Here is a 15,275-nt window from a genome sequence, read left to right on the forward strand (position 1 = left end):
TGCACAGGGAAACCATCTTCCTTACTACCTTTTTATTTCCTGTCTGTAGGCACCAGAATATTCCCTCCCCCAAGTGGCCTGACGCTCTCCTGCTGGTTTCTGGTTACCAGATTTGGATTGGTGCACAACAGTCACCCACTCCGTTTCCTGACGATTGTGAGGCACATGTCAAGAACAGAGCAAGAATTTGTTTGCTTTTCAGTAAGCTTTTTCCCACAGGACCTTTCTTTGGTTATCTCCACTGAAGAAGTGGAATTTCAGCCACTCGGTAAGCCTCTTTCATCAAACTGCAATTTCTTTTTCTTAAAAGTACCCAGAACACTGAGTCTTTTTTCTCTTCGATTTTCTTCTGGCAGTCTGTTGTGATTGCAATTTTTGGTCATATTTCAGTGTGAAGTTTGCTGTAGGAGGAAAACTTTCAAATGTCCTTTATATGGTTGTATGCAGTTGTAGGGACTAGATTGAACCAGTTGGTTCCTTACCGTTCTGTGTGGCAGTAGGCAGATTTGGAGAATATGACTAAAGATTTTGGGAATAATCTAGCTTCCTAATCAAAAGTCTCATTTCCTTTCCTTCCTTTTAGAGTGTCTTCTATCATGACAACCTATTAATATTTTTCCCTTGTTGATATTTATCACTTTCTCCTTATTGAGTACAGCATGTACTTCAAAAATCAATGTGTTTTGAACATTTCAAAGAAAGTTGGGAGTGGAGTGAGAATAGTAGCTGGGATTTTTCATGCACAGCTGACATTGTGGGAGTGCACTGATTCCCTTAGATGATGTTAAAAATCCCCATGTGTCTCTTTTCTTAAACACTACAAATTAATGCACAGTTTTATCATCTATAGAATTTTCTAGGAATTTTTTTTCTGTGTCAGCTAACTCGGTGAATATCATTGAAATAGATAAGGTGTTGAGTTTGCCCTAGTTCAGTGTAGTTTTGCAGCATTGAGTCAACTAGCACATGTTATTTGAGTGTACAGCACACTGTGCTAGAGGAATCTTTAGAGTTGTGAAAGTCTCAGGTCCTGATAGTAGAACTTCAGGGAATATTTTAAAGACTTTGAATGGATTAGCACCCAATCACTCTATACTCGGTGAGTCATGTTCTTTGTGCAACGTTTGATAATTGTGTTCCAGAGACAGAGGAAGGTAAGAGAGACTTTCTGTTGACTGCCCTCTGTTTTTGCTGTTACAGATATCATGGAACCTGAGGGTGAGATCCTAAATCCCTCCTCATTTCCGGGGCAAGTCCAATTCGGTTGTGGCAAGCTGCTGGTCACTGGCCAGTGGCATCATCTCACAGTGACAGCTGATAAGGAATCAAAGAAGAGCTGCATTGTGTCAGCTTATATAAATGGCCAGATGCTTGGGTCTGCAAAGGTAAAGGCTCTCTGCACATATCTTATGCCTGAAATTTGCCTCTCATTGCTTTTAATTTTTATCTTCCCATGCACATACCATGAGTTTGCGTTATTAATCTGAGAGATTGAAAGCATAGTGATTTTCATATGTAACACATTCCATGAGTGGAGTCAGAAATACATACAAAACAGGGTGTATTCTGCTCTTTGGAATTCTCTAATCTTATATTGATGCTATGAACTAGTTCCCCTCTCCTCCCTTCACACATGGATAACCAGGGAAACTTGAGTGATCACACTCATCTGAGAGTTTGGGTTACATAATTTTCAGGTGGCTCAGTGTTATGGTGATGAAATTCAGCTGTATATTTAGAACAAAATTTTAGTTGACTAGTGATTTTGAGAATCTCTGTTTACACTCATATGGTAGTCTGACCCTGGCTGGATCCCCACCACACCGCTTTATCACCCATCTCCTCGGCAAGCCAGAGAGGGAAGAAAATAAGATGAGTCTCGTGGGTTGAGATAAAAGCAGTTTAATAAAGAAACAGCAAAGCTGCGTGCGGGAAGCAAAGCAAAAGCAGATAAAGCTGTTACTCTCTACTTCCCATCAGCAGTGATGTCCGGCCACCTCCCGAGAAGCAGGGCTGCAGTACGCATAGCGGTTGCTTTTGGAAGGCCAAATATGAATCTTGCCTCCCCTTCCTGCTCCTCTCCCCCAGCTTATATTACTGAGCTGACGTCATATAGCATGGAATATCTCCTTGGTCAGCTGTTCTGGCCGTGGTCCCTCCCAAGATTGTGCCCACCCACAGCTATTGGTGAAGGTGGGGGAAGGAATGCTGGAGGGACAGCCCTGATGCTATGCGAGCAGTAGTCATAACATTGATACCAGCAGTAAGCAGTAAGTAAGCACTGCAAGAGCTGCTGTGGAAAATCACTACCATCCCAGACTCACTATAACTCAAGATCTTCAGAAGCTGTCAGCAGTAAAAGATGTGTCACATTAAGGTGTGACCAGAGAAACGTAAACTGAAAGTGCTTTGTAGTTAGGCCAATACCTGCAAAGGTGATGAGTTATTTAGGAAGCCTGCATATTGAAGAAAGGCCTGGAAAAGTGGAAGGGTCACTGAGAAATTAGCTTCTGTGACTGGGCAGTTCTTAGAATTCCAAGGTGAATAGAATTTCCTCAAGCATCTTGCACCAGCCTGTTTCAAGCTGTCTTCTTTCTGTTTCTCGCATTGAATAATCAGCTGAGTCAGTGGTCCTTTTCCCCACTGGCAGTCAAAGCATTCAGGAACAGATAGACGTTTCTCTAGGTTAGTTGTTTAGTGTGTGAGATAGTTCTTGAATTGAAATGGTACTTCATTTTTTAATTGATAGAAATTAAAGTTTCAATTAGGAGAACTTTGTAAATTTCAAATATGTCAATCATGAGTTCATTGCAAATGTTGGTGTAGCTAGTACACACTAGTGTATCATTTCTTATGATCTTGTTGCATAGGAATTGGTTCTCAAATGGTGAATTTCTTAAGTTGCATGAGATCACATGAAAGCAATTCAAATGCACCTGAAGAACTTAAACCTACAGGATAAATGAAAAAAAACCTCTGGTTTATATTGTCATCATGCTCTTGGCTTTGAAGCTTATCTCATATTATTTCTGAGAATTGATTTTTTTGGAGTGTAAAGCCCCATGCTGATGATGTTAAAAATGCAGCCTATTTTTGTTGCAGTTGTGGTTGCTGGTTTTTTTGGTTTGTTTTTGAATGAAATCTTTTTATTAATTGAAACTTATAACCTTGGTCTCTTCCTTCTTGTTCACATATTTTAAATCAATCTCAACACATGCAAAGCTCTCTTGTGTATTTTATACCTTCATTGTAAAAGCAACCTGTTTAATTCCAAATATTCTCTTTCCTATACTTGAGAAAAATGATCTGTCTTCTAAATGCCCTTTGGGACCTATATCCATTTCAAGAATGAAAATTTAATTTAATTTGCCTTCCCTCAAATAAGACTGAAAGTCATCAATAAAACTAGGCCTAAGCATTGCATTTGATTAAAGAATTCACAGCAAATGTGTTTAACATACAGTGAAACAGCTCATAATAAATAAAACAAGGCTTCAGTAAATAAAAGATTGCCCCAGTGCTGAGGTCTCTGACGTGATGCAAGTCTTTATCTTGATGTATATGGTGAAGGAATGATTGTGTAAGAAATTAGAATTGTGCAAAGGTTGTTAACAACACCACAATCTATCTTTGGATCATGGAGCTGAGGAGTGGGAGTAGGGATTACTACGTTGCATCAAGCCTAATATTTGTTCGCTCAAGCCCCACCTCCCAGTATTGACCTGCATCATCTTCTACATCTCAGTAGTCTGAGATGAGTAAATGCAAGGAGTCTCTCATCCTAACACAAATTGTTAAAGGCAAGGCTAAGCCTTGAAGTACAATATAGTTTCTCTTGACCAAAAAATTCCAACTGTTTCTTACTAGAGCTATCCATGTTTAAACAATTTAAGAGACTCAAATTAGGACACTGAATCTTTATTTAGATACCAAAAATAACTGGTTTTGCAAACTATGTCAATTTCACTGAAGCTAACTGATGCTCTGAGAGACACTCTACCCTCTCTAAAAACTGTTTTTTCTTTAGGTGCCTAGTACTAGGTGCAATCTGGAACTTGTTATCTGTGTTGAAAGTTAGTCTCAGTTACGCAGCTTAGAAGAAGATCAAGAGGTCATTATAGGGTTTTTCTTTACTAAAACTTGACATTATTTAGACTGTGATATTTGAACAAAAAAAAAAAGAGGCTTGGACTTTCCAAAAAGCTTACGTTTGTGTTACTTCTGAAAGTCAATTTCTAAATAGTAATTGATATTTGTGTTGCACTGACTGAGACTTTATTGAGGAAGGAGACATCAGGCACTCACTTCCAGGGACAAGATTGTTCCGGTTTAGGCCCATCAGGGAATAAAAAGACCACGATTAGCCTCAAGTACTAAAGAACTGAAGATTGTCACAGGGCAGGGAGAGCTTAATTGCTCCTTAATGTCCAGGACAAAACAGACCAGGCTACTCGGATTGGGGAAGAAAACAGAAAATAATTTAATGCAACACCAACTAAAATATAACCATAAAACCCCAAAACATAACCAAAATAAAACAACACAGAGTAGTACAGCGATTGAGAGTCCAACCAGCCTTTTAAGACCACCTCCCTACTCCTCCCCTCTTCCTGGGCTCAGAGCCCAGATCCCGGTGTTTTTACCTCCTCTCCGCCTGAACGGCCCAGGGAGGCAGGGAATGGGGGTTTCAGTCAGTCTATTCCTGATGGCTTCTGCCTTTTGTCTCTCCTCAGGGCAGGTGGACTCAGCACCAGTCCTCCCTGAAAGTCTCTGGGGTACCTCACACACACGGCAGCCCTGCACGGGCTGCCCCGACGTGCATTTATCCCAGAGGCTGCAGCTCCTCTCTGCCTCTCGTGTGGGGCTGCTCTGCGGCGCGCAGGCTCCAGCATGCCCTGTGCCATGGCCGTCTCCCCACACAGTCTCTTGCCCGTCCGGGTTGCTGGTGGCTCTCAGTCCTGCCATGGCCCTGCATGGGTTGCAGAGGGGTCTCTGGTCTAGTGATCCTCCTTTCTTCCTCCTTCTCTGACTGTGGGGTCCGCGTGGTCGCCTCCATCTTGTGTCACTCTTACACCTCCTGCCAGAACTTCAAATTCCCGTCCCTAAATAGTGATCACAGAGGCACCAGATTGGACCAGCTGGGCTGGAGGTGGGTCTGAACCCAAGAGCTGGGGGAGAGTCCAAAAACTCTTTACTGGGTCTTCACTGCCACCTGCTCCCCCTGTTACCAATCAAAAACAGCTCCTTGCTAAACCATGAGAAAGACCTTAAGATCCTCTCAGTGAATTATTCCTCTGTTGCAGATGCAGTATCTCCAGTCCTTACCAGGTAGCTGTATTTCCATGGAACCATCTTCCTTTGTTGATGTCTATGGGTACATATCTACACCTCGAATTTGGAAACAAAAGTCCTCCTTGACCTGGCGACTTGGCCCTACCTATTTGTTTGAAGAAGCCATCTCCATAGAAACCATAGAAGTGATTAATAAGCTTGGCCCACAGTATTGTAGCAATTTCCAAGCAGTACAGCTTCAAGGTAAGTGATAATATCCACCACTCTTTGTTTGTCAGGATTATGCTCTTTTTATTCCTATAATCTGTGTTAGTATTGCAGCTATGCCTAGAGCTTGCTCTAAAAGTCTAGAACACTGTTACAAAGTGTTGTACAAGGTGGTAGTAAGATACTGTGAGGATCTTGTAACATACTGTAAGCTGGGGAAAAATAGGAGTGCAGGAATCAAACAGCAGAGAGAGTTGGAGAGTAAAGATGGACAACGTGTCCTTGAGGAGATGTAAGATTGCAATTTCTTCTGGACAAACATTAAAGCAGCAGCTTAAACTGACACGTTCTGCATTTATTGTGCCTCAGAAAAAACACAGCAGAAAAAGCAGCATTGTCTTTAATTGCAAATGCCTGTGGAGTAGGAGAGAGCACACAGGAGAGAGGAATAGGGGAGTAAGTTACATTCCATTTAATGAAGAGGCTTTTTAACTAAAGTATACTGTTAGTTTCAATTATTAAACAGGCAGACAAAACATTTCAGTTATTGATTACTGTTTATTCAACAAGTACTGTATTCACCTCTGTATTAGAGCTCAGGATAGAATGGGGTGATCATTTTCCATTTGAAAGGAACAGAATAATCTCACCTAGTGACGCTTGAGTCTAAAGCAAAGTGAAAAGACTGGCTGAAAGTACTGTCTACCTACGCAAAAAGAAATCTCCAAGTCAAACATAGGAAGGGGTTGTTGAAGGAGAAGTGATATCAAAATATAACTCTGAAACAGAAATATTAACAATAGAAGTCAGAAAGATTCAGTTTGAAGTGTTGAGTCTTTATGAGGTCTGAGGTGCCTGTTTTCTGCATGCTGATATTCCTCGCTGGACTTCGATGCTAATCATGGATTGTGGCCATCTGCCTACAGTGATGCCCTGATGCAGGGAAATTACAAGGAACTATACAAGATGTGATCTCATAGTTGTAATATGAAATCTCGTTTCCTGCTTCCTCACCTCTCTCTTTTCGGAGGAGGGTAGAGTGAGGGCAGGCATGAGAGGTGGTGCCTAAAATCTTTCTATTCCATCAAAACACCCAAAAAATTTTTCTGGTGGAAATTTTGACTTTAAAAAAAAAATGTTTCAGTACAAAACCCCCAAATATTGTGGATTTAAAAAGGATTTATGACCTTGTTGGGAACAACACTTTGAATAGTTTCAGCAGTGTTGTGTCCCATCTAACCAGTATCTCATTGCTCCTTGCTGATTTCCAACAGCTGTATGGAGACTTAACCGTAAGTCCATATCCTACTGGAATGAGTAGGATATGGACTTAGAGTAGGTGATACAGTCTTGGGGCATTTACTTCTATTTCATCTTTGTATTAAATGTGTGCTAGTCCTTTTTGCCTAAAAGGACTGTGTCAGCGGCACAAGTAAACAGTTTCATAAATCACCTGTTTTCCCAGTCCGTAAAATTGTCAAAAATACAAGTGTTTTTTTTAAAAACGTACACATCTAAGTGTGAGCAGGAATAGAAAATTCTTTAAAGAAAAGCATGTGAGAATTTCATGCAATTTCAGCAACTGCTGAACCTGGTACTTTTTAGAAGCTTCCCATATGTTGTGAGTTGGCAGTTCTGAGCTTTTGCCTCTCTCTTTATTCTTCCACATGAATCCTTGCTCCTAGTGCCCCTGAGATAACTCCCAGTAACATCGAAGATCTCTGAAATGTTTTCTCTGCCCAGAAAATTTGTTTATATTGTGTGGACAGAGAAAGGTTTATTCTGGACTTCTCTGAGCTTCATGAGATACTGGGAGAGGATGTACACAAAGCAGTAACTAGAGACAAGCCAAGCACATCTCCTGTTGGTGCTTACACTGGCGAGCTACCAGGGAATGTGTGGCAAAGGGTGAGGGATTTTTTCTGATTATAGTTGAGTCAAAATCAAATTCCTATCTGAACTGTTGTTTTCCTCCAGTTATTTTTCATCTGCCTCTCCACTGTCTCACATGTTGAGCATGCCAAGTTCCTCAGAGGTTCATAGTCTCGTTTTAGGTGAGAACCAGTACAGCGATCATAATCCTATACCTCTGGTGGCAGAAGAGAAGATTTCTTTTGGAATCAATGCCACATGTTCCTCTCTTACCACAGTCCAAGATGTAAAGAGCTCCTACAATGAAGTGGATGGCCGGCTGATTGCCAAAGAGGTCACATATGTCCCTCATTTGTCTTAAACATTTCCTCTTTTTTCTGACTGGTTTCCTAGAGCAAAGTTTGTAATTTTGTCTTAGTTGCATACCTTCAGTGACTTTTTTTTCCCAGCTCTTCTTCCCATTACTTAACTCCATTCTATTCATGGTTTTGTTTCCATCCGTGAAGAGGAATAAATTGGACAGTATGAACAAGCATTTCTTGAAACAGCAACAGACACCATAGTTCTCAAGTCTAATGACAATTTGCTGAAGTCTGTGATTTCTTAATGCTATTCCAGCATAAGGATAGGTGAAAGTAATGGGGTTGTGGGATACTTTAGGTGAGTGAATGTTTGTCCTAATAATCAACTTTGAAGAAAAAAAAAAGATGGTTTTCCTAGTCTGAAAGTAATTATCTAAATTGTTGGAGTGTTTTTCTTAGGATGTTTTTAATCTGTTTTAGGTTGGTATTAACTCCCGGGACAGTTCAACTCCAATATTCCTGGCTAAAAATATTGCTGGACACCTCTCAGGTTCTTTGCGGACTATTGGGTCAGTTGCTGTGGGACAATATGGTAAGTTTCATATTTTTTTAAGATTCAGGTCTTTCGCTGTCTAAGAATAGTCCATGTTAATTTCCTGCAATTTCCTAGGAGTAAGAGTGTTCCAGTCCTTTCCAGCAGCTACTAGCCTGAATTTTATTGGAGGCCCTGCCATTCTCCTGAGACTCATTGCTATGGCCCATGATGATCACACTATGTATGCAGCTGTAAAAGTCCTGAATTCTGTCCTGAACAGTAGTCCAATGAGTGAGAAATTGATGAGGCACATGCATGGATACCAGGTAGATACTCCTTTGTTCACTCATTCTTGTTATAGTCTTTCCCTTGGAGAACTTCCAAACCTATCAATAACAATGAACCAAATGTATCCTGGCTATTAGCACCTATGTTTGGAACTTTGTAAGTTACAAGATCTTTGAGAGGGAGGTGTAGCATAGTGCTCTAAATCCTGTGCTTAGAATGTTTGAGAACCTCTATAAGAGTATATCTGCTGATGGGAAGGTGAGGAAACATACCTCTTGGTCAGATGTTATCTAATAAACTAAATAAGCCAGTACAGCAGATTTGTGAGTAACCCCCAACACACTTCATCCCTCCAAAAAGGGACCACTTCTTAGACAGATCTGCTTCCTTCCCTTGTCTTATTTGATCTAAGATTCCTCTTTACATACTGTCCAGTGCAGGACTAACAACAAATTTTCAGCTGAGTGTCATAGAGTCTATCTTACTTTATACTGTGTAGACTAAGCAGAGCCTTATGGAACAGAAATAACTCTTAAACAGAGATGGTTCTAAACAATACTCTTAACATTAGAACTTCATGAATGATTTATTATAAACTTTCAATTTCCCCAATTTTTGAATCATTCATAAATTGATCCTAGTTCATATGAATATATTTAGCACACTTAAATATTGCTTGCCCAGTCCTTTCTTGTTGGTAAATGTCAGACTTTAAATTGTGTATGAGCTGTTCTTTAGACTTTGTGCTAAATAGCATTCTCTCCATGTGACTGATTATCATGTTTCAACAGACTGGTTTTGCTCTGTTTGGAAATCTGAAACTTGTTTTTTCTGAATAGCCAACTAAAAAAAATGTGGCTTGATATGTATTTTGAAATGAATGTCTATTCCTCTCAACTTATTCATTGAATAATCAAAGGTAAACTTAGTTGACAAACTAGCAATGTTTCATACAATATCTTTTGTTTGGAAAGGTCAACATACTGTATTTTTTTAAAACTAACACCTTTTTCAAGCAACTAAAATGACATCCATGAAAAACAGTGTAGAAAACCAACTGCAGTTATTTACAATTATGTTTGTTATATTGCTTTTGGTAAATTCCATTTAAAAGAAAATGGCATGTGTTTTGCTCCTGTTCAATGCCAAGGAGTTGTGAAACTCCTTAAAAATCTTACCCTTTCACTTACTGCAAAAAAAAAATTTATGCTGGACTGAAATCTTCACTTCATGATGCTTATGTAATTGTGTGCATGCGTAACTACTATAGACAAGTAACTTGTGCATTTGTCTTTGATTTAAAAATAAGGTTATGTTAGTTTATAAATACAGATTTATACTCAGCAGATACTTAAGTCTCTTTTCTTTTCTTTTCTTTTTTCTTCAGTTGCTGACCTATCTGTTGAAGAGGAAGACACAGCTGTTAAACAACAGGATTTTACAGTTAATGTTCTCCCTAGTTGGCACAGCTGAGCTTGGCTTTGAGTCTTCAGTCATCAAGAATTGTAGTGCATTCCAGTATGTACTCTGCAACTTTGAGGTAAAACTGGTGATGTTACTTTGTGGGTTTGCTTGTATTTAAGATGGCTTTATAGTACGAGGTTTGGTTTGTCACAGCACCTCCTGGATACAATATTGGGGTGGCATGTGGTGATTCTCCACACTGTAGCTCACCTGGGAAGGTGGTAGCTCCTGGAATGGCAGGTCCTCTGTCACCGTGGCTCCCCACTGTGCTCCAGTGCAGTTTCTGGAGTATTCTTGCAGACCCTGTGAAGCAATCAGGGCTAGCTCAGGACCAGCAGCTCCTCACATGGGCAAGGATTTCCCAGTGCCTGGCAGGTTGTGATTACAGAAACAGCTGAGAGTTTCTGATGTTACCGTCCCTGAACTACTTGTAACTGTTTCTCTGCCACACATTACTGTTCTGTGCTCTCAACAGAGCAATAAAAGCTTTTCTTTCCTTTGCCTTTCAGCTTTGGATGAAAGCACCAGAAAATCTTGACCTTGCTCTTTTTTCACATCTTGTGGAGATCTTGCAATCCTCCAGGTATACAAGCTAGTGTTTGAATCAGAAGCATGCTGGACAAGCTCATCTGTAACTTGTAGCTGGAATTGTGAGGTGGATATGAAGGGTCCAATCCTAGTTGAAATTTGGCAGTGAATCATTCCTGTATTACTCTTTCAAGGTCTGAGTTAGTGATTTTTATCACTAGTGACTGTGGAGTCAGGCTGGGAAAAGCTATTGGGTGACTTGGTTCACATGGAACAATGAAAGTTTGTCTGCTGGGGGGAAGGGGGTAATACGAATGATTGAATGAGTATGAAATATTATTTTATAATTATCATTTGTGTTTAAAACCAAAACACAACCTAGGAAGACTTTTTTATAACAGTATACTTTCTTAATCAGCTATAGTACAGCTAAATATATCTGAAAAGACTTAGCATGGCAGAGCGGCTGAGTAAAGCAGGATGCTAGATACCTTGGTTTTGGTACCAGAAAGCTCTCTTTGATATCTCCAGCTGAGTTTTACAGGAATAGCATTTGTTACCACCAACTCACTGCTTGAAAATTCAATAATGTTGTCTTCTTTGAACTAGTTGAAATGCAGCAGTTTCTGGAGGAGGGAGTAGATGGGAAGGGTCAAGAACACACAAAGAAATCTTCAGATGTCCATTGCTGACACATATTCAATTTGTCTGACAATGCTTGAAATGTTGCCAAGGCAACATTGGAAGGCGAAGGTGCAAAGTGATAGTGCAATCTGAGAATCCTTTTATCTGAAACCCAGCAAATTTCGTTCTTTCCAGTAAAACTTTTAATAGTCACTGTGCTTTTTTCTTACAGAGATGGATGTCAGAATGCTGCAGTTGCCTACCAGGTGCAAACGGTGCCCAAGCTCATTTTCCTCTTCAATGATCCTGAAATCAGTAACTCCCGGATCACTGTGGCCTGCACAATTCTCTGCCATTTATTACAAGGATACTTTAACACAAGGGATGTTATCAGGTAACCTTCAAGTCTATAGTTTTTGGGGTTTTTTTTAGTTTGCAGATGAGCTGTACCCCTTCTAGTGTTGGAGAGAACTCTGTAGTAGAACTACTCTCACCTCACTTCATCTTTGGTATGAGCCCCCAGATGTCTGGCAACTCTAGGATCCTCACTCACAGAAAAACTTTTATGCCTTTGAAACAGAGTTCAGTCCAACCTTGTATTTGTGTGTAGATATGTTGGGTGATGACCCTTACAGTGATGGCACAAACAATTCTGCTGGTGTGACTGGAACTACTCAAAGTCTGTGCTTAATATTTGGTTTCATGAAAGCCTACCCCTAGAGCAATTGCTTAGTATTGCAATTTGGCCCCAATCAACTACGTACTTAATTCTCTTGGTTTAGTTTATAACCCACTATCCTTTTTGTTCCTGAATTTCTATCAGTTAGGATATGTTAGTCAGAAATTCATGAAGCAAAGCAATAAAATCCATTTTTGCTTTCCACTGAGTGTAAGCAATGTTCCATTTTCTATTCCCAGACAATTTGCATCAGCCTGTAGCCTATGAACTGAGAAAGGTCCAAATAGTACTGTCTACAGCCACCTAATATGAGAGAAAACTCTATTCTTATAACACTTCATTCAAACAAAATGTAAAAACAGAGTTGCATGTCAAACATGATCACTGCAGTCAACTTTTAGCTCTTGGAGACTATGAGCACCTCAAATAGTTGCTCTGGAATACAGCTTCCCAGCTGTTTTGTGGAATTACCTGTATGTATGTTCCTATGTTGGGGTTGTATGAATTAGCCTTTTCTTTTTCCATACAGTTGTGAGTAGTAGATTTAGTATAGCAAATTTGCCTCTTGGTAAGAAGTGTAAATGAGCATTTTTCTTAAAATACCATGATTTCTTATTCCATAGTAATTCAGCTGGTTGTCATGTCCATGAGTGCTGAGTGAGTGGATATCCTTCCAGCTCCTGGACAGTAGAGCCTATAGTAGACTCTCAGTAGCACTGAGAGGTGCTTGGGTTTATGCTGTTCCCAGACTTTTGACACATTCAGTGGAAATTGCTGTGTGATCTGTTCCTGCAGAACTAGTGCTGTACTGTCCCTTAAGAAATGCCTTTCTTGTGGGCAGGAGAATTTTATTTACTTTCACTAAATGTATGTCTGACATTAATCTATATATCCTTAGAATCAGGTAATGTGTTAAAGCAAACTACAAGTGAAAAATTGCCAGTTGTGGCAGTTTAACCCTGGGTGGGTGCCAGGTGCCCATCAAAGCCATTCTATCACTCACCCTCCTAAACTGGACAGGGGAGAGAGAAATATATCAAAGGGCTCACGAGTCAAGATAAGGACAGGGAAATCACTCAGCAATTATCATGGGCAAAATAGACTCAACTCAGGGAGAATTAGTTTGATTTATTAAAAATCAATCAAAACAGATTAGGGAAATGAGAAATAAAAATTTAATCTTAAAACATCTCCCCATACCCCTTCCTTCTTCCCAGGTTTCTGTCTCCTCCATCCCAGTAGGGCAGGGGGATGGGGAATGGCAGTTACTATCAGTTCATCATGGATGGTCTTTGCTGTTGGTTTTGCATTAGGGAATGACTCCTCACTCTTCACACTGCTATAGTGTGGGGTCCCTTCCACAGAAGACAATTCTCCATGAAGTTCTCCAACATTAGCCCTTCTCATGGGGTATGGTTCTTCATGAACTGTTCCAATGTGGGTCTCATCCATGGGGAAAACAGTCCTTCAGGAGCAAACTGCTCCAGAATGGGTCCCCCACAGGGTCACAAGTCCTGACAGCAAACCTGGTCTTGTGTAGGCTTCTCTCTCCACAGGTTCCCAAGTCCTGCCAGGAACTTGCTCCAGTATAGGCTTCCCACATGGTCACAGTCTCCTTCGGGCACCCACCTGCTCTGCTGTGTGGTCTTTCCTAGACTGTGGGTGGATCTCTGCTCCCCTGTGGCCTTCATGGCTGCAGGGGCAGGGCCTCACCATGGGCTGCATGACACATCGCAGGAGAATGTCTTCTCCAGTGCCTGGGTACTTCTTTCACCTCCTTCACTGGCCTTCATGTCTGCAGAGATAGGGCTTTTTAGCTTGGAGAAGAGGAGACTGAGGGTTGATCTCATTGTTTACAAATATGTAAAGGGTAGGATGATGGGGCCAATCTGTTCTCAGTGATGTCCAATGATAGGATAAGGGGCACCGGGGACAAGCTAGGACATAAGAGGTTCCAGAGAAACACAAGGAAAAACTTCTTCACTGAGGGTGACAGAACACTGAAACGGGCTGCTCAGATGGTTTGTGGAGTCTCCTTCTCTGGGAACATTCAAAACTCACATGGACAAGTTCCTGTGTGACCTACTCTAGGGGGTCCTGCTCTGGCAGGGGGGTTGAACTAGATGATTGTCCAAGGTCCCTTCCAATCCTTAAGATTCCATGATTCTGTGATTCTTCTGCTGCAGTTTTTCATCTGCACAGCAACTTCGTCCCCTTCTCCAATAAGTAAATCCCAGATGTGTTACCTCCATCACCAGTTGGCTCATTGTCAGCAGTGGGTCTATCTTAGAACTGACTGCCACTGGCACGGTCAGATACAATGGAAGCTTCTAGCAGCTTTTCACAGAAATCCCCCTTTGCTACCAAAACTTAGCCACATAAACTCCCCACAGGAGTCTTACCATAGTATCTGCTAAGGTTTCTCTGCTCTCCTCTGTCTGCTTGGAAACCAAGTAATGTTAACAGTGACATCTGAATGTCACAGATAGTTCAGAATCTTTCATATGGAGTGCTTAACTCGGTACTGTTTTCATCATGGTGAAAGACTTTTAAAATTGGGTGATAAAAAAATGTTTCCATAGTAGAATAGATTTTGCATTTGTAGATAGATGCCCTTTTTATCTGCTCTCTAGTTTATGAACTTTTGCATTCCTATTTCAGCTCTATGATTAGAATTTCCAACAGTTGTCATTCATAGTCATTGTTAACAAGTACTGAGATTTGCATTTAATCTCAACACAATGAAATTAATGTCTGTCTTTTTGCTGACCAAAACTGCTTCCCTCTTTCTCTGCAAGGATTGGATTGTTCCTTGTTTACACTTTGAAACCTTCTTCTGTGGATGAAAATCAGATTTGCCTAGATGATGTGGCTGAGATGGCCAATGAAGGTGAGGAGCTACATTTGGTGTATATGTTCTGATAGATAGCTAAAGTACTTTCCTTCTTCCCCAGGGCATGATGAACCCTAAATGCAACATAGAATTTCTGCCTCCAGTGGCAGAAAGAGACATAGTTCAAATGACTTCATCTGGAAAGGGACAGGATGCATTGAGGTGCCCTGAAATGGTGGGGAGATCTTATATTTCTACAAAGGCCTGATATGAAGAGTATGAAGGAACATTCACTGTGTGTATATACAGGAGGGCTTGATTTATTGCAAGATCCTTCTACTGCTAAGGGAAATCACCTTTTGTCTTCTTCTGCTAATAAGCCATCAGTACTTTAGCTCCATTGTCCATAACCTACATAGTTTTGCAGATATGCGTAGAGAATGAAGGCCATTAAATTGAAATTGCACCAAAACTAGTGTACTGGACTGCTATGAGGAATAAAATTACACCTGGCATCCTGGATTTTCTGTGAAAACCTTGCTACACTTAAGATTGTATCAAATAATAATGTGCACCTTTTAAAGTGTCTGTGTATTTATGTGAATTTTGTGTGTGGACTTCTAGTTAGCTGTCTCTTTCATTATGATTGTC

The 15,275-nt window shown here is 40.6% G+C and overlaps 1 protein-coding gene across 6 annotated transcripts in view; it reads left to right on the forward strand.

The window, feature by feature from the left end:
* The window catches only part of WDFY4 (WDFY family member 4), a 147,037-nt gene that overhangs the window by 38,491 nt on the left and 93,271 nt on the right, over nucleotides 1-15,275 (forward strand). For 5 of the 6 annotated variants that reach the window (XR_009819187.1, XM_062001401.1, XM_062001404.1 and 2 more), the window contains exons 18-27: nucleotides 50-268; nucleotides 1,201-1,385; nucleotides 5,304-5,535; nucleotides 7,554-7,705; nucleotides 8,154-8,265; nucleotides 8,344-8,534; nucleotides 9,884-10,036; nucleotides 10,470-10,543; nucleotides 11,345-11,506; nucleotides 14,590-14,681. Coding sequence is in view for 5 of the 6 variants with exons in the window: in XM_062001401.1 (XP_061857385.1) it covers nucleotides 50-268; nucleotides 1,201-1,385; nucleotides 5,304-5,535; nucleotides 7,554-7,705; nucleotides 8,154-8,265; nucleotides 8,344-8,534; nucleotides 9,884-10,036; nucleotides 10,470-10,543; nucleotides 11,345-11,506; nucleotides 14,590-14,681 (1,572 nt within the window). In the remaining variant the exon portion in view is untranslated. Of the gene's footprint in view, nucleotides 1-49; nucleotides 269-1,200; nucleotides 1,386-5,303; nucleotides 5,536-7,553; nucleotides 7,706-8,153; nucleotides 8,266-8,343; nucleotides 8,535-9,883; nucleotides 10,037-10,469; nucleotides 10,544-11,344; nucleotides 11,507-14,589; nucleotides 14,682-15,275 lie in introns of those variants that run through there. The other variant, XM_062001405.1, reaches the window with a different exon arrangement.

This window comes from Colius striatus, chromosome 8 (assembly GCF_028858725.1).
Source record: "Colius striatus isolate bColStr4 chromosome 8, bColStr4.1.hap1, whole genome shotgun sequence".
In the NCBI taxonomy this organism is placed as follows: Eukaryota; Metazoa; Chordata; class Aves; order Coliiformes; family Coliidae; genus Colius; species Colius striatus.